Source organism: Arachis ipaensis, chromosome B4 (assembly GCF_059453495.1).
Source record: "Arachis ipaensis isolate K30076 ecotype BB chromosome B4, ASM5945349v1, whole genome shotgun sequence".
Taxonomy (NCBI): Eukaryota; Viridiplantae; Streptophyta; class Magnoliopsida; order Fabales; family Fabaceae; genus Arachis; species Arachis ipaensis.
Window position 1 is genome coordinate 29821372 of NC_142439.1, and position 25711 is coordinate 29847082.

Consider the following 25711-nt stretch of genomic DNA (forward strand, 5'->3'; position numbering starts at 1 on the left):
GGATTGTTGTATTTTAGCTTCTCTTAATTTTTTCTTCAGAGTCCTTTCAGGTTCTGGATCTGCTTTAACAAGAATGTTTTTGTCCTTGCTCCTGCTCATATGACAAAGAAGATGGCACAGAAAAAATAGTAATAATAATATGGATCCTTTACACCACGGTATAGGGATCCTTGTGTTAGTAGAAGAAAAGAATGGAAGAAAATCTGAACTCAGAGAGAGAGGGGGTTCGGATTTTTGGAGAGTTGAAGGAAAGATGTTAGTACATCAATAAACAAATAGAAGAAGATGAGAGGGGGAAGTGAATTTTTGAAAACAATTTTTGAAAAAGAGTTAGTGATTTTTGAAAATAGTTTTTGAAAAAGGTTAGTATTTTTTTCGAAATTTTTTTTTTTAAATAAAAAATAAAAATAATTAGTTAATAAAAAAGAAATTTTTGAAAAAGAGGGAAGATATTTTCGAAAATTAGAGAGAGAGAGTTAGTTAGGTAGTTTTGAAAAAGTTAAGAAAGAAACAAAAAGTTAGTTAGTTAGTTGAAACAAATTTGAAAAGATAAGAAGTTGGGAAGTTAGAGAAGATATTTTGAAATTAAATTTTGAAAAAGATAAGATAAGAAGATATTTTTTTAAAAAGATATGATAGAAATTAGTTTTTGAAAAAGATTTGATTTTTAAAATCACAATTAATGACTTGATTCATAAGAAATCACAAGATATGATTCTAGAACTTAAAGTTTGAATCTTTCTTAACAAGCAAGTAACAAACTTCAAATTTTTGAATCAAAATTTTAATTGATTATGTTATTTTCGAAAATTATGATATAAAATAAGAAAAAGGTTTTTGAAAATTATTTTTTTGGAATTTTCGAAAATAATCATGAATTTTGAAAAAGATTTTGAATTTTGAAAAAGATTTTGAAAAAGATAAGATTTTCAAATTGAAAATTTGATTTGACTCATGAAAAACAATTTGATTTTAAAAATTTTTGAAAAAGTCAATCCAGATTTTCGAATTTGATGAGAGAAAAAAGGAAAGATATTTTTTTTATTTTTGAAATTTTTTTGAACAACATGAAAATTATGCAATGCATGAAATTTTTAGATCAAAACAATGAATGCATGCATGAATGATATGAATGTCAAGATGAACACCAAGAACATTATGAATGTCAAGATGAACATCAAGAACATAATTTTGAAAAATTTTTTATGCAAAGAAAACATGCAAGACACCAAACTTAGAATTCTTTAATGCTTACGCACTAAGAATTCAAGAATGCATATGATAAACATGAAAAGACACAAAACAAAAAATCATCAAGATCAAACAAGAAGACTTACCAAGAACAACTTGAAGATCATGAAGAACACTATGAAAGCATGAAATTTTCAAAAAATGCAAGATGCATATGCAAGTGACACCAAACTTATAATGTGACTCAAGACTCAAACAAGAAACAGAAAATATTTTTGATTTTTATGATTTTCTAATTTTTTTGGATTTTTATTTTATATTTTTCGAAAATTAAAAGGAAAAATAAGGATTCAAAAAATTTTTAATATGAATTCCAGGAATCTTACCATGTTAGTCTAAAGCTTCAGTCCAGGAATTAGACATGGCTCACTAGCCAGCCAAGCTTTCAAAGAAAGCTCTGGTCCAAAACACTAGACATGGCCAATGGCCAGCCAAGCTTCAGCAGGTGATCGTGGATCAACAGCGGGTAGATCAGGAACAGTAGCAGGTGGATTAGCTCCAACTAGCTTGCTCTTGATAACCAATTGCTAGCCTCAGTCCAAATGAATTTAGACATGGCTTTACAGCCAGCCAGGCTGCAACATATAATTACATGGGCTGAAGTGATTAGTTGAATACCAATCCCAAAGTAGTTTGGGTATGGCTTTACAGCCAGATATGATTCAACATATTTCATGAAACACTAGAATTCATTCTTAAAAATTTTTTGAAGCCATAGAATAATTTATTTTTTGAAAACATTTTTATTTTTTTCGAAAATATATGAGAGATTTTTGAAAATTTTTTTGAAAATTTTTTTTTTTTTGAAAATAAAATAAAAAGAAAATTACCTAATCTGAGCAACAAGATGAACCGTCAGTTGTCCAAACACGAACAATCCCCGGCAACGGCGCCAAAAACTTGCTGGTTAGTTGAACGGAGTTGTGATCACACGTGCCATTACCAGGGATTATTAAGATCCCAATTCATTACACCATGATCTCTTTGGGGTATTTTTGATTTCATACAAATACAAAGAGACTAACTTTGAGGATCACAATTTCGTCCACCAGTCATGAGGGAGGAGCAACAAAGGCAAGGAAGAGATATAAAGGAGCTCAAGCACTCCGTAAGATCTTCAAGAGGAAGAACTAGCCGTCATCACGAAGGTGGACCCGTTCTTTAATTTCCTTGTTCTTATTTTTCTATTTTTTGAATTCTATGCTTTATGTTTTGTCTATGTTTGTGTCTTTATTACATGATCATTAGTGTCTAGTGTCTATGTCTTAAAGCTATGAATGTCCTATGAATCCTTCACCTTTCTTAAATGATAAATGTTTTTAATAGCAAAAGAAAGAGAAGTACATGGATTTCAAAATTTATCTTGAAATTAGTTTAATCATTTTGATGTGGTGGCAATACTTTTTGTTTTCTGAATGAATGCTTGAATATTGTATATTTTTTAATTTATTGTTTATGAATGTTAAAATTGTTGGCTCTTGAAAGAATAATTAAAAACGAGAAATGTTATTGATAATCTGAAAAATCATAAAATTGATTCTTGAAGCAAGAAAAAGCAGTGAAGAACACAAAGCTTGCGAAAAAAAAGAAAGAATGGCGAAAAGAGAGAGAGAGAGAGAGAAAGAAAAAGCAAGCAGAAAAAGCCAGTAACCCTTTAAACCAAAAGGCAAGGGTAAAGAGGATCCAAGGCTTTGAGTATTAATGGATAGGAGGGCCCAGAGGAATAAAATCATGGCCTAAGCGGCTAAACCAAGCTGTCCCTAACCATGTGCTTGTGGCGTGAAGGTGTCAAGTGAAAAGCTTGAGACTGAGCGGTTAAAGTCGTGGTCCAAAGCAAAAAGAGTGTGCTTAAGAGCTCTGGGCACCTCTAACTAGGGACTCTAGCAAAGCTGAGTCACAATCTGAAAAGGTTCACCCAGTTATGTGTCTGTGGCATTTATGTATCCGGTGGTAATACTGGAAAACAAAATGCTTAGGGTCACGGCCAAGACTCATAAAGTAGCTGTGTTCAAGAATCAACATACTGAACTAGGAGAATCAATAACACTATCTGAATTCTGAGTTCCTATGGATGCCAATCATTCTGAACTTCAAAGGATAAAGTGAGATGCCAAAACTGTTTAGAAGCAAAAAGGCTACAAGTCCCGCTCATCTAATTGGAACTAAGTTCATTGATAAGTTTGGAATTTATTGTATTTTCTCTTCTTTTTATCCTATTTTGTTTTTAGTTGCTTGGGGACAAGCAACAATTTAAGTTTGGTGTTGTGATGAGCGAATAATTTATACCATTTTTGGCATTATTTTTACATAGTTTTTAGTATGTTTTAGTTACTTTTTATTATATTTTTATTAGTTTTTATTCAAAAATCACATTTCGGGACTTTACTATGAGTTTGTGTGTTTTTTCTGTGATTTCATGTATTTTCTGGCTGAATTGAGGGACCTGAGCAAAAATCTGATTCAGAGGCTGAAAAAGGACTGCAGATGCTGTTGGATTCTGAACCTGATGCACTCAAAATGGATTTTCTGGAGTTACAGAGGCCCAATTGGTGCGATCTCAATTGTGTTGGAAAGTAGACATCCTGGGCTTCCCAGCAATATACAATAGTCCATACTTTGCCCGAGATTTGATGGCCCAAACTGGCGTCCAAAGCCAGCCTAAAACATCTTGGCGTAAAATGCCCAAACTGGCACCAGAATTGGAGTTAAACGCCCAAACTGGCACCAAAGCTGGCGTTTAACTCCAGGAACAGCCTATGCACGAAAAAGCTTCAATGCTCAGCCCAAGCACACACAAAGTGGGCCCCGAAAGTGGATTTCTGCACTATCTGCACTTAGTTACTCATTTTCTGTAAACCTAAGTCACTAGTTTAGTATAAATAGCACTTTTTACTATTGTATAGAAGACTTTTGATCCAATTTTCATACTTTGGAGCTGAGACCATTGTTCACGTTTTGGAGGCTGGCCATTCGGCCATGCCTAGACCTTTTTCACTTATGTATCTTCAACGGTGGAGTTTCTACACCCCATAGATTAAGGTGTGGAGCTCTGCTATTCTTCATGAATTAATGCAATTACTACTATTTTCTATTCAATTCATGCCTACTTCTTCTCCAAGATATACTCTCGTACTTAATTCAGTTAAGTCAGAATGAAGGGTTGACCCGTGACAATCACCCAATCTTCGTTACTCGCTTATCCAAGATCCGCGTGCCTGACAACCACAAAGCGGTCTATATGATGTTCAACGTAGTCATTGGACAACAGCTTCAGTATATTCTCTTGGATATCTAATACACGGACCGAGTCGGTGAGATTAGTATCTTCGTGGTATAGGCTAGAACCAATTGACAGCATTCCCAGAATCCGGAAAGTCTAAATCTTGTCTGTGGTATTCCGAGTAGGATCTGTGAAGGAATGACTGTGACGAGTTTCAAACCTGCGAATGTTGGGCACAAGTGACCGTGTGCAAAAGGATCAATGGATCCGATTCCGACGCTAGCGGGAATCGACAGATGATTAGCCATGCGGTAGCTGTGCCTGGTATTTTTCATCCGAGACGAGAAATCCGACAGTTGATTAGCCGTGCAAAAACTGTAGAGGACCATTTTCACTGAGAGGATCTTACAGCTTGCCATGGAAGGGAGCACGCATGATTGGAAGAAGGCAATAGAAAAGCAGAGGTTCAGAAGCAACAAAGCATCTCCAGACGCTTATCTAAAATTCCTACCAATGAATTACATATGTAACTTTATCTTATTTTATGTTTTATTTATCTTTTAATTATCAAAACCACATAACCATTTGAATCCGTCTGACTGAGATTTACAAGATGACCATAGCTTGGTTCAAGCCGACAATCTCTGTGGGATCGACCCTTACTCACATAAGGTTTATTACTTGGACGACCCAGTGCATTTGCTGGTTAGTTGTGCGAAGATGTGAAAAGTGTGAATCACGATTTTCCACACCAAAGTTCAATAATATTAATGCATATTAGGTATCTATTGAAAAGAATGCATGAGTATGTGGAAAAAAAGTGAATAATGGGTAGCTAGGTTTTGCATTAGAATTGTATAGGTTGTTATATGTTAGGTGAGAACTTAAGTTAGCTAAAGATTCAAATTCTAGTCCACTTGACCATATACATCGTCACCCTTATCCTAGCCTCGTTACAACCTTTAGAAAAGTCCTCATGATACTTGTATGCATACACTGAACAATTGTTGATTTTTTTTATGAAAAATAAATCTTAGAGAGCAAGATTAGAAGAGAATTGAGTGAATCAACCCGATACACCTGAGCGGCTAGAGCGTATAGACATTCCGTAAGGAGTTCGATTGCTCAATTCTATGTTTTCACCTAGTATTATCTCTTATCTTGCAAGTTTGTAAACTCGTTTCTATTATTCAAATCAATTGAAGATTTGACTTGAATGATATTGCTTTTGGCCCTCTTTATTTATATGTTCTCTTAAAAAATGATTTATTTTGACCAAGTAAATAGAAGTAAATAAAGTAGATAGAGGTAGGTAGTATTAGGCAGGTTCATTGCATGCATTTAGATAGATTGCATTGAATAAATGTTGATACCCCTTTCTTAAATCTTTCTTGTTATTTAGCATGAGGACATGCTATTGTTTAAGTGTGAAAAGTTTGATAAACCACAATTTTATGGTCAATTTTGGGTTGAATTGAATAGATTTTATCAACTTATTTTGCATTTATTCACTGAAATAGCATAGTTTTATGAATACCTCCTAATTGTGCTTAATAATTAAAAACATACTTTTTAGGCTCTTAAATTGCTAAATTTAATTCGCTTTAATTCCATTTGATGCCTTGATGTGTTTGGTGAGTGATTTCAGGCATAGAAGGCAAAGATGGCTTGAAGAAGTAAAGAAAAAGCGTGAAAAAGTGGAGAATTCATAAAGAAATGAAGTTTGGAGTTCCTCATGGAAATGCGTACGCATGCCTTATACGTACGCATCTTTTGGAAGATCGTCAATTTGCGTGTACGTATCCCCCATACGTACGCATGACTGTTAGCATGTGATTTACTTAAATAAACATGTGGGTCGCGATTTCAGGGCTTTCTTGGGCCCAATCTAACTCATTTCTAAAGTATTTGATGCAATTCTCAAGGAGGATCAAGGGAGAGCAATTAGGATAGCTTAAGAACATGTTTTAGGGTAGTTTTCTAGAGAGAGAAGCTCCCTCTTCTCTCTAGAAGTTAGGGTTTTTAGCTTAGTTTTCTCTTTAATTTCAAATTTTGATCTTGTTCTAGTGTAGTTTTCTTTATATTTTCATGCCTTTGTAGTTTAATTCTCTTAGTTTCTCTTGTTAATTTTTCATTTTTGCCACTTTTAGTTTTATGAACTGTTGTTGAATTTTGATTTTCTTTAATGCAATTTATATTTTCATGTTTATTGTTGCTCCTTTTAATTGTTGCTATTGCTTTCTTACATTTGGTAGTTGTGGATTTTATTATTCTTACAATTTAATCATATTTTAATTTTATGCCTTCCAAGTGTTTGTGAAAATGCTTCTCTTAGTTTTAGGATAGAATTTTACACTATTGGCTTGAAATTGAGTATTCGAGGTGACCTTGAGTCACTAATGATCGAATTGATTGATAATTTAGAGATTTTAATTAATCTCGTTTCCGTTAACGAGTAAGACCTATGGATTGAGATTGATTAAACTCGGTTGAATTATCTTACAATTTAGAGATTAACTAATAGGGTTTGTTCTTGTAATTGTCATGTCATAGTTAGTGAGACGAGAGTTGTTGATGTCCAATATTGATTGTGATATAGGATTGTTAGTTGTTCTTGTTTCCAATGATGAGTAAGACCTATGAATTAAGACTGACTATGCCTATTTGACTTTCTCTCGATGTTGGAGATGACGAAATGGGATTAACTCTAGGTAATCGCCATGTGTTAACCATGAGTTTATGCAAGTATGGAGCCTTGAACCTCCTTAATAAGTTGGACCCGATGTGCCTGATGCAGAACATGTGCCATGCCCTTGGTGGTGACCATGCACCGTTACTGCGAGCTATTACTGTATCGATGGAGTTATGGCGGTCAGAAATAATAACCATGCCATCTCGAGCAACAACATATCTGTACAAATTAGTAAGGAAAAACTCCTCCCACACATCTGCCGTCTTACCCTCCATGATGGAAAAAGCAATCTGCACAATATTTTTGTTCTTGTCTTGTGCCACCACAACCAAAAGTGCACTTTTATATTTTTCGTATAAGTGTGTGCCATTAACCTGCACCAATGGCTTGCAGTGTCTAAATGCTATAATAGACGGATAGAAGCTCCAAAACGCGATGGAGAACTCTTACACCATTCACCTCCTCATTCTCACGATAAACAGGGAGAGTTTTTATTTGAACACGAGACCTTGACATCTTTGCAGTCATTGCTTCAACAATATTGGTAAAGTTTGGTAAGAAACTTTCCAATCACCAAAAAGTTTTGTGACAGATTTCTGCTTTCCCAACCAAGTCTTGCGGTAACTTACAGTATAGTTGAACCTGAATTGAACTTTTGCAATAATAGACTTCACCTTTATCGACGGGTCTGCTTCAACCAACGGCCTAATAGCATCTGCAATAGTGCCTGAGTCCAACTTGGCATTATCTTGTGAAATCGTCCCCATGGTGTACGTGTATTTGTCATTGTATCTCCTGACCTACCAACAACTTTTCTTTCGAATCAAGCTAGCTCGAATAAGCCAATCGCACCTTGCACCATACCCTTTGCATTTTGCATAGAATGTTTGCGGTTCAAACTCATACATAGTGTAATCAACTTCTCTAGAGATAGTGTAGTTTTTGATTGCAGAGATCACTAACTTTCTAGAACCAAATTACATTCCAACACTAAATTCACCATCTTCCACCACAACATTGCCTTTACCTATAATATGCGAACCACCGTTAGTCGTCAAGAGATACAAAAGAAATGGTAGTGGTAACTTTAATTAATAAACATAACATACCCATATTTGCATATTCAGGAAATTTTGTGGCATACATGGCTGTGAGATCCAGAATTTGCATAAAAGATGGAACATCGAAGGGGTGCTGGTTTACAAGTGTATCTGGTTCATTTTGCACCGCCGGATTACCTGCATGGCTGCATCGTCTCTATCATTGTTTTTGTCATTGACTTCATAATTAGCTTCGAACTCTTCTTCACTGTTGTTGTTATCTTCTTCCCAATCTATATCTCCGAGTTCATTAACATTCACATCCTTGTCAACTATGTCCAACCCTGTATGCTTTTTAAATCCAACGTACAACTCTATCATCGATCGGCATGTGAAATCGGGTTTGTTAATAAATATAGAACATCTGTTGCATATATGCGTCGTCAGTGATGGACATTATTTAAAACTGTATCAGGCCACCTAGGGGTGGCAAAACGGGTCGAACCTGTTAAAAAAGACGGGTCAGGCTATATTTTGGAAGCCACCAAATTAAAAAAAAAAAAAAAACGTCAAACCCGCACCGCCAAATTCGCAGGTTTTGGCAGGGGTGGGGCGGGCCGGCCCGCCGAGCCAAGAATTTTTTTTTTTTTTTTATTAAATAAAAGAGTGATTACTACTACAAAATTAATAATTATATAATTTTCAAACACATTTTTTTATTTTTTATTTTTATTCTTCTTTTAGTTATTAACTTTATTTATTTTATTTTATAATTTCGTATATATGCTTAAATTATGTGACTTATTTTTTAAAATAAAGATAGTTTTATTGATAAATATTATTTTAAATAATTTTATTGAAGTTAAAAATTAAAAAAAAAAGATAATAAAAAAATTTATATTATAATTTGATTATTTTTTATTTGTATTTACTTTTTAATTATTATTTTTTAAGTAATTTTAATGAATTTTATTTTTCAAAAAAGAAAAAAAAAAGTCAAGCGGGCTAGCCCGCCGGCCCGCTGGCCCGCCAATCCGCCATAAAGTGGGGTGGGCTAGCATTTTGAACCCACTTTAGTTGGCGGGGCAGGCCAGCCCGTCCTGTTTATGGTACGGGCCGGGGCGGGGCGGGTTGGGGCGGGCTGGCCCGCTTTGCCACCCCTAAGCCCACCAAATACTTGTATAGGATTTTTGTATATAATGTTACTCACCCTCTTTGAAATGTGACTTTGTATGTTCTCACAAAGACCATTTTGCAACTCTAGGAAACTCATGGTGCATGGAATAGTAAAGAAAAACGGACATTCACAACGAAAAGTCGCTCTTTCGTATGTGTTTGGTATAATCTTACCGTTATAATACACTCGCAAATTTGTAATACTTTCCATAACCTTAGCTTCACCTAACCCAACTTTTTGGATACTAATAATTGTCAAAAAACTCACAAGTATGAAAGATATAAAAGAAAGAAGAATGAGAGTGGAAGTGAGGTATGAATCACAGATGAATTGACTTTGGTATATGTCGACAAGACTCTCGATTAAAATATTTTTTCTATACAAAACACAACCTGCATTTTTCAGCTTTCAATAAAAAATTTTTCACACATTTAAAACGCAACCTGTATTTTGATTTTTCGAAAAACAAAAAAAAAAGGAAAAAGGTTAAAAATAAAAAACGCAACCTACGTTTTGTGTGTTATAAAAAAAAAAGACAAAAAAGTGAAAAAACAAAACGCAACTTGCAATTTTCACTTACATCATAGTAGTGTAAATATTTTATACACCTTTCTTTCATTGAGTTACACCATAATTATTTTCATATGTTAAAAAATGTGTCACTACATGACTAGCAAATATTATTATTTTTAGCTAGTAATATTTAGCTTACAATAATTTATATCTATATTTACAGAAATTTACACACAAAATACATATAGTTTGCACTTATATTTATTAGAGTTTTGCACAGATAAATCAATATAATTTGTACCCACATTTTTTTAAAATTTTTATACATAAATTAATAAAATTTATTTGTTAAAGATAATTTAATATTTATGCTAGTCTAATAATAACAAAAAATATTAAAAATTATTTACCCCTAAAAATTTCTCTTTATATTATGCACAAAATTAAATTTTAATTTAAATTATAAAATTTTAAAATTTGAATTTCATATAATATAATTTAAACCATCTGATCCAAATTGTAATCTTGATTACGTTAAAAATTAAATTTAAATTAATATAATAAAGATGTAATCGGACATCAAATTGGATCGAATTAAAAAATAAAATAAAAAAGTATACTTTAAATTACAATAAATTAGATTATTTTTATCTTCTAAATCTATCTAAAAGTAAGAAAAAAATCTCTTGTTTTTTTTTCTGTTTTATTTATATATTAGAAGAAGAATAATTTTTAATTACTGATAAAAACTCATATGTTTCGTTAAAATGATAATTAAAAATTTTAAATAATAATTTAACTAAATATATTAAATTTATTTAATAATTTTTAATTATTAACTTAATAATTATATGTGAATTTTTTTATTATTAAAACAAAAAATTTTTTAAATAAATAATTTAAATACTTTATTTACGATATAGATAATTTATAACATATTTATCTATTTTTATTTCACTTATATATCTTATTTATAATGTAAAAAAATTAATATTATTTATATTTCGTTTACAATATAAATGAGATATAAGTAATATTAATTCGTTTACACAGTAAACAAAACACATAAGTAAAATAAAAATTAATAAATATATTATAAATTACTGTATTTATAAATAAAATATTTAAATTATTTATTTAAAAAAATTTTCTAAAATAAATAAATACTTATTTTTACAAAAAATATGTTCAGTTATTTTTTTTATGTATCAGAATATTAAAATTTATATTTCTCCAATGATATATGCATGCGTAAATATAGTATTTTTTATTAATTTAAAAATTCTTTATATTTATATAAATATAAAAATTAATTTTTAATTAATATTAATTTTAAAATTTAAAATTTAAAATTTGTGATAAATATTAAATACAGTCCTTAATTATCTAACAACTAGAATTTGAGATTATATTTTGAAAAAAAAAAAAAGCGTCCTGACTCCTGACCTACAGTAGAGCAACAATCCACGTGCCGCCCCCTGTATCCTCTCCCGACCCTCCACCGCCTTTCTTTTCTCTTCTCTTCTCTTCTTCCCCACGCCATGTCGTATTTATAAGTAACGTCCCTCTCTCTTTCTGTCTCTGTCGCGCACACACTCTCTCTCTCTCTCCATTACATTCCCATGGCTCGCTTCTTCATCTCCAAGACCAGCACCTTCCTCCACCGCCACCACCCTCACCCTCCCAAACCCCTCTTCACTCTCTCCCTCCGCCACCGATCCTCCCACTCAGCCAACAACAACGGCACCCTCATGGAGCTCGACCTCCCCTCCACCTCCTCCTCCTCCAATGCTGCTGCTGACTACGACGTTACCATGAGGATGTTCGACGACCTAATCCACCGAATCCTCGTCAGGAAGGCCACACCCGATTGGCTCCCTTTCGTTCCCGGCTCCTCTTTCTGGGTCCCACCGCGTCCAGCTCCCTCAAATGTCGTCGATTTGGTGCATAAGTTAACCACCGAGGAACTCTCCGCAGAGGAGTCTCTTTCCCTCGCCACCCACCACGCTTGGCCCTCCTCCACCTTCTTCACCGATGGTAACAAACCCTATTCCCCCATTCGCCCTTTTCAATTTTTCTTTTTTTATTTGAATTCTTCGTTTATTGAGAAATTTTAAAAAAATTTCGTGTTTTCAATTTTCATCGTTGTTAGGTACATCTTTCGGGTTCATTTTGTTTTGGTATTTTCTGATGGATGATACGAAAAAATGAGAACTTCTTTGTGGTTTCCGCATTAAATTCGTAGCGTTTCTAGAAATGTGGGCTGGTTTGTAGCCCTCATCTTAGGTTGATTCCTTGGTTGAGATCATGGTAATTATGAATGCACTGGAACCCTTTTCCCCCAAAGCTGGAGAAGTTTATGTAGGGATGAATATGATTCTAGGATATGGGTTTGGTTTAGTTTGATTGATCTAACGGAAAATAACATTCGTTTTTGCTATGGTATGATGAAATCTAACCTGACTCTCCTCCATTTTTATTTCTTAAAAAAACATGCATCGACATCTCTTGGTAAAGATTACACTTGGTATTTTTATTCCTTCAGGAAGGGAAAAAAGGGTACACATGTTATCCTCATAATTTGTAAATTGTTGCACTACACCGGTATGAACATCACAATGAATTTCAACAAACCTCATATGAAGCTGGAGTTGTTTTGGGATGATATGCGGTTGGGTCTTTTTATTCAACTTTACTATGACACTTTTTCCAGTATGAATGACCATGATGGCCATGTTCCTGCATTTTCTTGTAAAGATTACAATGTTAATTGCCAAAATTCATTCTTGGCCAATTAAGCATGCACCCTTCATAAAATTGTGCATTCCTAAGGGATATTGGCCTGTTTGACCACTTTGTCAATCTTCTGCTCATGTTTTATGTTAGCGGATTCCTGTAACCAATACTACCTAGTAAAACAATAAAAACATGATAGTGCCTGCTGTTGGTTCTTGTAATGGGGATGGATTGGCCTTGTACCCTAAGGGAAGTTGCTGACTGGTTAATGAACCTCCAGCATTTGGCAGAGATTTTTTTCTATATGCAAGTCTCGGCCAAAAGTAGTTGTTCTGAATGTTAGGCTCACTGTATTCAATACATATTATAGATATGATGCTACAAATGAATCTTAATCTATAAGTGTGGAAATATTATGATTGATGAAGTCACACAATTTTTGTTTGTTTTTCTGCCTTCAGAGAAAAATCAAGCAGATGGTGGAGATACTGATGTGGAGTTAAATAAACCAGAAGGGATGGAGGGAATGGTGAAAGTGAAAGTTCTGACAATCTCAGATACTGTGGCCCATGAAGATGAGGAAGGATGAACCAGTACCTTAGCCAAGCAAGTTGCTGTGGTGAGCAGTTCTTTATCTTGGAACCATGATGCATACCGATATCAGTCTGCTGAAATGCGTGTTTTTGCTAATTGTTTGTGTGCAATATCATGTACTATCAAAAGCTTGAAAGTGTGTAAATAGCCTCCCTGTCTACTACTAATATCAAATTATCAGATTATCAGTTGGCTTGTTGTAGTGTTGTGATTGTCAATCAACCATACGAATGTGGTTTGATAAGTTCTCGGGAAGACCATTTCTAGCAGATTTGCATCAGGAGTAAGAAATTCAGCTAAACATCCCATAGTAATTTTGTGGTTAAGAACTGCTGAAAGATGTGCCACCAATATTAGCATATGTGTCAATGGACATGGTTTTACTGTACATTGCACGTGTTTAACTTTTCATGATATATATATTTTTTTATTTTGTTTTTTGTTCTTTTTTTAATTTAAACAATAGACATGAGAACAGGGGCATTATTGGGTTGGTATTTTATACTCAACTGTATGACAATTTGTTGATATAATGCTGAGTGCTAGTGTTCCCTTTGCATGAGGGGGTATGTACTAGTAGCGTGAGTGCATGCAGTACTAGAAGAAACTAAAAGGTGTAAATAGCTACATTTACATGCAGGTGTTTCCTTTGTTTGACATGTGTTTATACCCAAACAAGGTTCCCAAAAACGGGCAGTATATATTTTGATGCAGCATATTTACAGAAGTTTTTTTTAAGCCTGATGGCCAATCTCTGCTACTGGGAAAATACTTAACTGATTTTTATTTTTATTTTAGTTTGTTGTGTCTAGGGAACATATTAGTAACTGATATATCAATGTGAAATGAAAATTTTTGTTGGCAATGATATGTTTTTATAGGTCAGAATGTTGCATGATATATTGATGATTAATATTTGTAAACTAAGATTAAAATTTGAATTCTAAATTAATGGACTAAAAGATTCAATAAGATTTCTAATTTTCATAGAATGACATGTATTTTTGAACAAATTTAGTGTGTTTAATGAAGGGTGGAAGGGCATGGCTCAATGTTTGGACTAAATCATGCCCGGCCCTTGTTTGGTTGTGTCAACATGTTTTACTTAACTCTAGTCATTTCATTCCTTCCCTACCTAGTGGGACATGGTTTTGTTATTGTTCTTGTAGTCATTTCATTCCTTGACCATGCTACTACTTACTGTAAAACTACTTTCAAACATTGTTTACATAGCTTTGGTCATTCCACTCGAAGTCATTCCCTCTGTTTTCAGTCTCCCCCCAAACTCAGCCCCAAAACAAATGTTTTCTAAAATCAAAATTAAGATAAGGGAGAAATCTTTTGCTGGTAATGGTATGTTTTGTAGTTTAGAATCTTGCACGTATTTTGATTTTTGAGCATGGTCTTTTGCACCCCAGTTGTTCTAATACTGAGATTTCCTCTAGTTTTGCAGGGTTTTCATGGTGCAACCTACCTCATTCAAAAGAAGAAAAAAGAGAGTAACTGAAAATAAATAAAATGCTCTTTTGGAGATTGAGAAAGCCATGCACTCAAATGGAAATTCGTATGAGATACAGTACTGTTTATTCGGGATTAGCCCTTCCTTCGCTACGGGAAAATTCTTTCATGGGTACAAGTTCATTGCGGCATATTTGGACACACTCGCATGGGAGTGTATCTTGAATAAAGTTAGTGGGACTCGCCTTTGTTGCGAGTGTTTAAAGATGGGGTGTTCATTTTGTGCCTATGGAAGAATCTGTCCTAATCTATCCTTGCTTTACTTGGTATTAGAGACTCAGCATTGATCTGTTTTAACCAGCTTAGCCTGAATATATTACCAATGTTGTAACCTTGAATCATTTCTAAGGTAGGAATGTATGTATTTATTTAGCTAATGAAGCAGAAGATTCTTTCAGTATTCTTGTGATTTGGATATGAACCTGCACAATTTAGTGCTTTTATGTTGTTATTTTGGTACGTTTAACTCTGACAGGGTTTGCATGAACGTTGTTGAACTTCGTTGAAATTGCAGGCGAGTTATTGCTAGGGAAAATTAAACTATTAAGCTCATGAATATTGTTTTTAAGATGCTATTCATTGTTATGAAAAGATAATGCTATTGTAGGTGTTTACTCAAAATCCTCACACCAGAAATGTCATGTAATTAGGGTACTAATTAATGTTGATATGATTGAAAAATTTTTGTTGATAATGTTGATATGATAGATTAAATAGTTCTAACAAGACTAATATTTTACTTTTAAGGGCATGTTTGGTTGAAGAGCAAGTGGGAACAAATTGTATTCCCAAATGAGTTTAAATAGGGTTTAGAGTATGAACACATATAGGTTAGGTTACGTCCATGTTTTTAGAGTATGAATACAAATGAGTTTCTCTAACAATGATTTATTTTTCAAATGGAACCTGTGTTAATTTATGTTATTAATTTATTATCTTTTAAAGTTAATTTTGATGCATTGATAATATAAAATATGAATAAATTATCATTTGTAGTCATGAAAGATACAGACGCTGACAAATGTATTTATATAAGAGCTGACAAATGTATCTATATAAAAATAAAACGATAATTGTAAATACGGAGGATGGCTTGCCAAGAGTATCCTAACGGACCAATTACATAACCAATATCTGGGGACTCTTGGCACACGGAGGCTATCTGCCGTGATTACAATTGTCGTTTTATTCTTATATGGGTACCTTTGTTAGCGTCTGTATCTTTTATGGGTACAAATGGTAATTTATTCTATAAAATATTTATACATTTGGTAAATCATATTTGTTCTTTTGAATAAGTATTCGGCTCGTCAATGAAAATGATAGTTATTTTTGCAAAAATAATATTACATAATTGAATACATGTATAAGAGTTTTTTTTGGGTGTCATTAAGTTAGAAAAAGATATTTTTTATTTTTTAGTGTGTGTGACAAAATTTTAATAGTAAAAGTAAAAGTGTTAGAAAAATATTGTTAACATAATAAATAAACAAAAATTATTTTTATATTGTATCCAAAGTCTAAATTATAGTTGTAAAAATCAGAACGGACTGACCGGTTCGACCAGAAAATCGGTGAACTAAATTTTCAATTGGTCCGATTCAGTCCAAAGACTTATTTAAGGTCAAGAATCGGTTAAACCGTGAAAATCGGTCAAAACCGATGAAAACGGGTGAAAAATCGATCCAATCAAACTACTTAAGAGAAAATTTCAAAATCGATGAAAATGTAGTTTGAACCTCGATCCACTTATACTATATGCTCTCCTTGCCACTAAGCTATGTTATTCCTTATTATTTCATATTCTAATTATTAATTATATAGTAAAATCGCACAATAATTTTTTAAGATATTATTTTAATTTTATATTCACTTATATTTAAATTAATTATATTTTTTATTCTTCCTAATTATTAATATAAATATTATTAAATACGTATAAATAAAAAATATCAAATATTTTTATTAATTATAATATAATTATTTTTTTATGATTATATGATATTTATTAATATTATTTTTTAATAAATACATAACAATATAATAAATATAAAAATAAAATTAAAAAATCTTTATCACGTAAAAATACTAGAATTTCATATAGTTATGGATTAAATACAATTTTGGTTTTTAAAGTATATAGACTGAAAATTTTTTTTATTTTTAACCTTTTTTTTGCATACAAAATCGTTCCTAAGGTTTAAAATCAAGTTTTAAAATCGATTTTTTTATTTAAATATTAAAATTTTGGACCAAATTACCTATTAAAAATTATAAAATAAAGAGAAAAAAGAAAAATAGGAGAAAGAGCGTGTTTCTGCTCCTGCGAAGGGGGAAGAGAAGAAGAAGAAGAAGAAAAAGCTGTCCATGATCTACTTTTGTCTCCGCTTCTGCCGCCACCTCCATACAATTTTGGTCCCTAAAGTAAGGACGATTTTAAAACAAAGTTAAACTTTGGGGATGATTTTGTATGCGAAAAAAGGTTTGGGATGAAAAAAATTTTCTGCCTATATCCTAGGGGCCAAAATCATACTTAACCTTATACTTTATTTAATAATAACCAGATTATAACTTGTTGATTATAATTTTTTAAAGTTTAATTATTTTTAAAATATTAGTTAAGATCTGTATTTTTTAAATTTTTATTTTAGGTTTTTAATTATTTTATATTTTTTATTTACGTTCTACCAGTTCAACCAATGACTAATCGATTGAACCAATAAACTAGTGAACCAATAGTCTGACTGATTTGATCACCGATTTGGTTCTTACAACTATGATCCAAACATATTTGTTAGAAAAAAAAATATTTTTACCTGAGATATCCAAACATAAAATTACTCTTATTTTTTTAAAAGATCTTTTACAAAAAGATCACTCAAAAAAATATCTTTTCTTCACTCAAACAAATCCTAAAACTGTTTTATACTATGTATCAAAATTAAATTTAATTCATGCCAAATTTTACCGTGAGTAGAATGTTATTTTATACGAATGTAACATTGTGTAAATTCACACTTTATATACTATTATTGGTTAAGATGTAAATTAGTTAGTACCAACTATCACTATACCTCATTTGTACATATAACTCATTTTGTTGCCAATGAAGTATACATGAGAAGCAAAGATACAATATGGCTTGTATAGTTATTAACATGTCTAAAATGAATGATTTATGATTACAAGTAAATCACATTCACTGGCCAACAATGAATTAAAATAACTTCAAGAAGGGGGAAAATAAAAAAAATCCTACATCAACCAACAAGAATACCTACAATTTGGCAAGGGAAGTTCTGTGTAATAGAATGCTATATAAAAAAGAGGGTCAAATTCTACATTAAATTATAATTTCCCTGTGCTGGTGTAGAACCATATGCATAGTTAGGCACTGGTAAAGGGTCTCCAAATGGATTGTAATATGGTTGCTGCTGGTAAGGCGTCATCATCATGTTATTGTTCTGTTGTTGTTGGAACAGCGTTTGTTGTTGCTGTTGTTGCAATGCCAATTGAACACTGGTTGGGGGTGCTATGTTGTTGGACACTGCAAATGGATCATTATCATTTTCAAATGGGTTTTGTATGGCCATTCCATTTCCACCATATCCATAACCTGCATTTTGGAGCTGGAGTTGTCTTCTTGCATTCTCATCTTCATATAAACTATCTAGTAATAACTTGTCAAATCCACCAGCCTTCACACAAAATAAGAATTTGTGTTACTAACCAGAGAAAACGATAATGCATGTGTACATATTCTTGATGTATGCACAAATTTTAAAGGAAGAGATCAAGAAAAAAGAAATAAGAGAAGAAAAATCAGAATTTGAATTACATCAAATAATATACACAAATCACAGTTACATCATGACCTTGATGCAACATTGACTGCATCTAGATTCTATTTCTGAGGCAAATGGATACTTCCTATCTCCACTTTTAGAAGGTACAGAAAACACAAATTTTCTACTTCTTGAGGCAAAAGGGTTCTATATTTCTTGTATTGTCTTCGTGATTCTATCTCAAAGACAATATCAAACATAAACAGTTTTAAAATTTTTATCGCATTCTTAATTATGCACATAAAAGTCATTATGAATCAAAGTCTTGAGCTTTGAGATCAAGTGAATCATGTTTTTATATGAAATGTTTGTGTGTAGATGGGAATGTTGGTGTTGAGTTGATCATGTATAGATTTGATTTGGGAAACCAATCTTAAGTCTCACAATAGAATTGAATCAAAATTAGAAATTAACACATGACCACAACGACAACAACAACAAAGTCTTATCCCACTAGGTGAGGTCAACTACTATCAAATGACGCCATTGCGCCTTATCATGTATCATGTCTATAGTGAGACAGTTGACACATAGATCTCCTTTGACCACCTCCTTTAACACACATGACCAAATTATGTAAAATGTTTACATGAAAAGATTCATTCCTCTAAGTCATCACAATCTAACTAGTTATTGTGTGTAAGAATACATGAACAGGAAGCTGCATCCTCAAAATAGGCAATTGGAATTTGTTTTGTTGAAAAAAACATACCATATTTCGATCTGGCGCTTGGCTAGTATGGTTGCTTTGTGCTGTAACCAGTGCTAGTTCCCAACCAGTAGTGTCACCAATGTTGTTCAAAGCAAGATTGTTTGAATTATTTCCTACACAATCTCTCATAATCTTAGATAACGTATCAAAATAGAAAACAAGTATGGGCTAATCAAGTTGTAGGCACCATTCAAACATAAAGGCAAAATAAAGAAAGAAAATATGACTTTAAACCATTAACCATATGTCTTTCATTATATTTATCAGCTCTCTCTAATTCTGGATTTAAAAGTTGTAGATACCAAAGTTGATACATAAATAACATTACTTAATTTCTATCTTTGATCTCTAAATTACATGGGGTGTATGATTTACATTCATCTAACAGTTAAAAAGATAAGTGTTGAATTAGTTTATGAAAAAGAATGAATACACAACACTCCTCTTATTTCTATATTTTCAATTACACTAAGCCTTACCACCAGGTTGTACAATTGCAAGGGCCAAAGCATTTCTTTCTTCAAGTTCAACAGCTTGAGGGTTTATTTCACGCAGACCCTACACAAAAAAGTGAACAAATGCATGTTCTATCAAAGAAAAACATCACAAATATGCAAAACATTACCAGACTAAAAATATAAATAAAACACCAGCAAGTCATCATCGATCCAATTATTCGATATCAGCGGAGCAGCCTCTTCCACTTCCACAGGATTTGGCTCTCCGTTGACAACTGGTTCTTCCTCATTCTCTTCTTCTCCTTCAGTTTCTTGAGGCTCTTCGGGCTCGTCGGTTTCTGGAGGATCTTCTCTAGAAGGTGATAGATCAGCTTCACGATATTCCTGCAGTTGAGTTAAATTTATTCATGAACAATCACGGCTAATCATATACAAATACATTGGAGCATATGGAATAGTGCTATAGAAGACAGTTACAAATACAAACAAAATATCTTGATCGAACAACAGATTTTCTCAGTATATATTACTAGTTTGTGTCTTAGGACAGAAACGAAACAAGGTTTAGACACAATATAAACATGATTTTAAAATGTTAGTAAAAAAGATACTCCATTTTTTTCTTTTGATAGCAAATAATACCCCCTAAATAGTGTGTATCCAGGGATTTGAGATGTCATGTTAGTGTGTTGCAAGGTTAAAATTTTTATGGGTGTTCATGTCAGCATTGGTGCATCATAATTGGATTAGAAATGGATGAAATCCATAAACAAACATAAGCACATATACAATTTATTTATCAAATTTGTACCAGTCTTTGATGAACAGAGCTAGTTTGTGGTGCTTCTCCAATGTATTCTTCCATTGTTGCAAGGAAAGAGGGGGGTGGCTGTTCCTCAAAGGAAAAAAGAAATCTCAGATTTTGTTCATGGTATCACAAGAAAGGTCACTAAATTAAGAAGCAGCAAAGGGAACCTGTCTTAGACATGGAAATTGGAAATTCCTTGCAATCTCCAACCCTTTGCAGTATTCATAAAACTGAGCAAGATGCTCAGCCTGCATTGTTGTGAACTTGTGATAGTTAGAGAAAAATTCATCAGCTTAACAATTATGTACGTGTCTTGTGGAAAACTTGAAAGATAGAGCACAACATTTAATTCATAATCCGCAATTCGCTATTTTGTGTGATGAGTGAAATGCTAAAACTATCCACGAAAAATCATGTTGCTAATAAAATTATGTATGAAATAACAGTTCAACTACTTAAGAAAAATTATTCCAAAAGATTTTGTCGCCGGCAAAATTAGGCACATTCTTTTAGTAAATTTGTTGAATAAATCATTTTTTTTTTGTATACCTAATAATATTTTGCTTTTCCAGAAGCAATTTTTGTCAATAACAATTTTTCATGGACATTTTAGTACTTCACTCTTTGTAACTAAATTACAAGTATTTCTTTGATAAAAGTTCAAAATGTGGTACATGATAAAGAATTCAGTATGCTATAGACCAAAACAAGAAGAATGTCAACAAAAAAAAATAAATAAATAAATCATCATGGCAAACCTGTTGGCCAGCTCTTTTATAAATTTTCAGAGCCCTCACTGCGTTATGTCTTTCCATATCAAAGAACTGCAGTTTCCATTATTAATTAGTACAATTGAAATATTCAAGTGAAGCCATAAAAGGATTTGCCAAATTTAACTGATAAATATAGACATACCACATCCACAAGATTGATGATTCCATCATTCAATGAACAATATATTTTGAAGCTCTCTTTCAATACCTAACATTGTCAAAAAGCAGAAAAATAGGTGAGACAAAGAGATACAAAGCTAAGTGAAGAGATCTCTAGAAAAGTGATGAAAAATTAAGCTGCAAAAACTCTTGCATATTATTCGAGATGGAAATTTATGAGATACTAGGAATCATATTGCTCTAAGTTGGGGAAGTTATGTGCTAATTTTTTTCTGTAAAGCAAACCAATTTACTTTCTTCTACTATTGAATGGTGTGTGCGGCCTAATTGATTTGGAAGTAAACTATTTCACTGAATACACGTATCACAACTTTGAAATGTTACATGAAATAGCAATTAAACATTTTCTAAGATAACAATATTAAGAAATGTTATACATATAGTGTGGAATGTAAAAGTACTAGAAATGGGATATATACCAGGGCCAATGCATATTGTACAAGATAATTTCCATAAGCGCATCCTTCAGGCTGCAAGATATTAAAGCAAATTAAATGTCATCATATCCTTAAGAGTCAGTAAAATAAAATGCAGTACTTTTTCAATGGAAAATACATGAGATAACTATACACATAAGCATTCTGCTAAAACTACAGGAAACAAACTAATTTTTACTTTTCAACACTAACTTATCAAACTTGATTTTTAAAATATAGTATACCACATTATCTTTTATATTTACTAAACGCAAAACTTGCTTTTCAAAAACTCAAACACCTCTTCAAAAATTTGACCAAAGAAGCCTAAGTATATTTAAATTTCAAAACCTAAAATAATAATTGGATGAAAGTTCTAACAAAATTGAACCTTATCTCTTATTTAAAAAGTTATACAAGGATGAAATATTTGTTTATTTTGGTGTCATTAAGTTGATAGAAAAATATATTTTTTAAATAAAAAATATTTTTTTTATTTTTTAGCGTATTTGACAAAATTTTAGTAGTAAAAATAAAAACACTAAAAAAAATTTTAAAAAATTACAATTTACATCTTTTTTTTAAAAAGATCTTTTTTTTCTAAAAAATATATTTTTTGCATAATAAATAAAAAATAATTTTATATTATTATACCTAAATAGGGCTGGCAATGGGTAGGTTAGGATGGAGTTTAGACTCTACCCTAATCCTACCCGCGGGTTAAAAACTTTCTTAAAACTCTACCCTATCCTACCCGCGGGTTGAGAAACTCTTAACCCTAACCTTACTCGCACCCTAAAGTTCTAAATCCTATCTTACCCGACTCTATCCGCAAAAACAAAAAAAAAATTCAAATAAATATAAAAATAAACCATTCCAAATATCTACATATTAATAAAATAAAAAATAAAAAACTAAGTTCAAATTAAAATTAAAAACAATAAAATCTTAAAAAAATATAACATAAAATTACAAATAATATGATCATCAACTAGCTTAGTGATTATTTCAAATTTTTATAAGAAGAAGATTATGAATACAAAACTCACTTTCTTCATTACATACATAACTTTTACATATATATTATATAATATATTAGAGGTGCGGGTAGGGCAGGGTAGGGTATACCCTAAACCCGTACCCTACCCTACCCGCAGCGGGTAAACCCTACCCGAAGGGTTGGTCCGGATTGGATACCTGTAAGTAGGGTATATATTGCTAACCCTATACCCAAACATAATTGATAAATAAAAAAATCTTTTTGTATAAAATATCTAAACATATAAATTATTTTTACTCTTCTAAAAAATCTTTTAAAATAAGATAACTCAAAAAAAAATTTTTTTTCTTAAAAACTCACCCAAAGAACCTCATAGTTGTGCAATAGCATTTCTATGCATGAAACCTAAGTTTTGTTCCAATAAAATTCAGACCTGGCAACCTATAAGGCGTTGCAGGAGTTGCTGCAATGCAGGTAACTGCTCCAACAATTCTGCAGCACCCAAAGACCGAGTTCTTGTAAGTGGCTGCAAAAGAATTATAAAAGCTAGTATTGATTTCTGAACATAGCAACAATAACATGCTTTGGAAAACAGAATATAGATTAATTATACAAATCAAAGCACGCACTTTAGCTGAAGAAGTTGGTGATTTTACGAAACGCTCTGTTTCAATGTCGTATTTGAGTGTTCTAAAGCATTCAAGTCTTTCTTGTAGAAAAAGTGCATAGGTTCGAACCCATGCAGAACAATCCCAAGCTGCATAGTCAAATAATATTCCAATTAGGCATTGTTGAAATAAAATCAAAGAATGTTCAAATAAAAAAAATAAAAAGGTATAAAAAAGTCGCATATCTGAGTTACATTTAAAAGTCTGTTACTTGTCAATTAATTATTTTACACATAAGATGAGATTCAATTCAAATTGACCACTCGAATTCAAGTTGGTTTACTTTTTACACTATTAAATCATCCATTTATAAGATAATTTCACATTTAACAAGTACTATTGCGAATCAATACATAATTATGGACATATAATAAGCAATAGGCAGCATTCATTTATGATTATGGCAATATCTATAATTACGTATTTTGTATACTTAATGTTATATGATTATTGTAAGATAATTAAAAAAAATATATTTTAAATTATTTTAAAATTATTTTTTAAATATTTTTGTTACGATAAAAATAAAAGGTTATAGAAGTTTTCTATAATGGTATTTTAAAAATTCTAGAAGTTTAAACATAATTTGTACCCACTTTATAGAACATCTGTAGACATAATTTGATAGAAGAATATATACACGTAAATAATTGTATTATATATCTCTTTTATTATTGTTACTATATATTAATAAAAAATTAAAAATATTAAAAATTTACATGCAATTTCATATATAATTGATAATTGAAAGATAATTTAATGTGTTCAATTAAATTATTATTTATCAATTTTTAACTATCAATTTTACATGACACAGTAACAAAATATTGTTAGTCCTTAGGAAATTTCAAACAACTAATAGGGTGAAAAAATAAAAACCTTGAGGAGTGGTGTCATCTTTGAAATTGGATATTTGGAGAAAGTGTCCCCTGCGTGTGTAGTTTAGGAGCTCTTCTCTGAAAGTAGGATCACCCTCTCTCAATAACCTATGCATCACTATCAATGTCTTTATAGCAACCTGCCATTTCATCATTTTTATGTTACAAACATGCTGAACCAAAGTTGAACAAGAAAAATAATGTTTTTCCATGCCAAACAGTTAATTAAGTGTATTATTTACTATCCAGTTTTTTGTCTTGTAAAGCCTTTTGGAAAGTTTGTGAATGCAGTATGCCACATCTGCTCTTGGTTGACTTGCTGATGTTGCATGTAATATTGCTGCAACAAAAAATTATATTCATTTCTTAAAGGAACAAATAAATAAACTCAGCAATATGGAGTAGATAGGAAAGGCAAATCTGAATTACACAAAAATTAAACTTGACACGTTTTGTTAGCTAGATGTTACATCAAAGTTTAAAGAAATGTTTTATGTATTCATTCTGTCTAGTAAACTAAATCATTAAACGTACACTTTTCTTATAAAAGTACCAAGTGTACCCAAAAAATTAGTTACCAAATCAGTGACTATGTATTTGTGTATAAATAAATGTGTTATTCAACTTATGTTCTATGTATATTCTGTATTTTAATATGTATTTTATACTGGTAGTTGATTTGGTTTTGGTATGCACTTGGCATAATTGCTTTCCTTATTCAATAATAATAGAACAGTGTGTATGTTAACTCGTTATACAAACATTAATTGATGAACATAGCGGTTTTAGAAAATGAATAATGATCCAAAAGCTTGCGTAAAACAAATTTCAAGAAGGCATATGTGAAATGAATTAATGAAAAAAGCATAAAAACTTAATGCTTATTCAACACAATTTGATAATCATGAATTAAGGTGTGTCTATATATAAATTAAACTTACTGCGCATGTGACGTTCTTTAGGAGGATATTCTACGTGATTGGTAGCTTTCACGATTGCAACATCCAATTCCTTAGACAAAAAAAAAAAAAAAAAAGAATAATGCAAAACACAATAATCACCATAACCAATACAAAATAGAAGAAATTAAAAAACAAATGATAATATGAATATGGGAAGATTAATTAATTAATTAATTAATTAATTACCTTGTAATCACTATTAACTTTGGCAAGGCCAACCGTGGTAGAGTCCTTGATAGCTCCAACGGCCTGTCTGAAGCGTGTTCCCAT

General features: G+C 31.9%; 2 protein-coding genes across 3 annotated transcripts; one reads left to right on the forward strand and one right to left on the reverse strand.

Moving 5' to 3' along the window:
* The first annotated feature begins 11329 nt into the window (after nucleotides 1-11329).
* On the forward strand, nucleotides 11330-15139 carry LOC107639168 (uncharacterized). Of its 2 annotated transcripts, none has more exons than XM_088485873.1 (3): nucleotides 11330-11930; nucleotides 13091-13248; nucleotides 14669-15139. In XM_088485873.1, exons 1-2 carry the CDS (start codon nucleotides 11516-11518, stop codon nucleotides 13216-13218), a joined length of 543 nt encoding a protein of 180 aa, XP_088341999.1. In that variant the 5' UTR covers nucleotides 11330-11515; the 3' UTR covers nucleotides 13219-13248; nucleotides 14669-15139. The 2 variants fall into 2 exon arrangements, with proteins under 2 accessions (XP_088341999.1, XP_088342000.1); XM_088485874.1 differs by having other exon boundaries at nucleotides 11344-11930; nucleotides 14677-15139.
* A 2665-nt stretch (nucleotides 15140-17804) lies between these two features.
* Nucleotides 17805-25711, reverse strand: LOC107637691 (putative clathrin assembly protein At4g25940). Its single transcript, XM_088484144.1, has 15 exons — nucleotides 25628-25711; nucleotides 25421-25490; nucleotides 24722-24819; nucleotides 24481-24619; nucleotides 23563-23690; nucleotides 23367-23459; nucleotides 21937-21987; nucleotides 21480-21545; nucleotides 21323-21388; nucleotides 20732-20812; nucleotides 20568-20645; nucleotides 19949-20140; nucleotides 19778-19856; nucleotides 19299-19411; nucleotides 17805-18439 (listed from the first exon to the last, which is right to left on the reverse strand). Exons 1-15 carry the CDS (start codon nucleotides 25709-25711, stop codon nucleotides 18080-18082), a joined length of 1698 nt encoding a protein of 565 aa, XP_088340270.1. The 3' UTR covers nucleotides 17805-18079.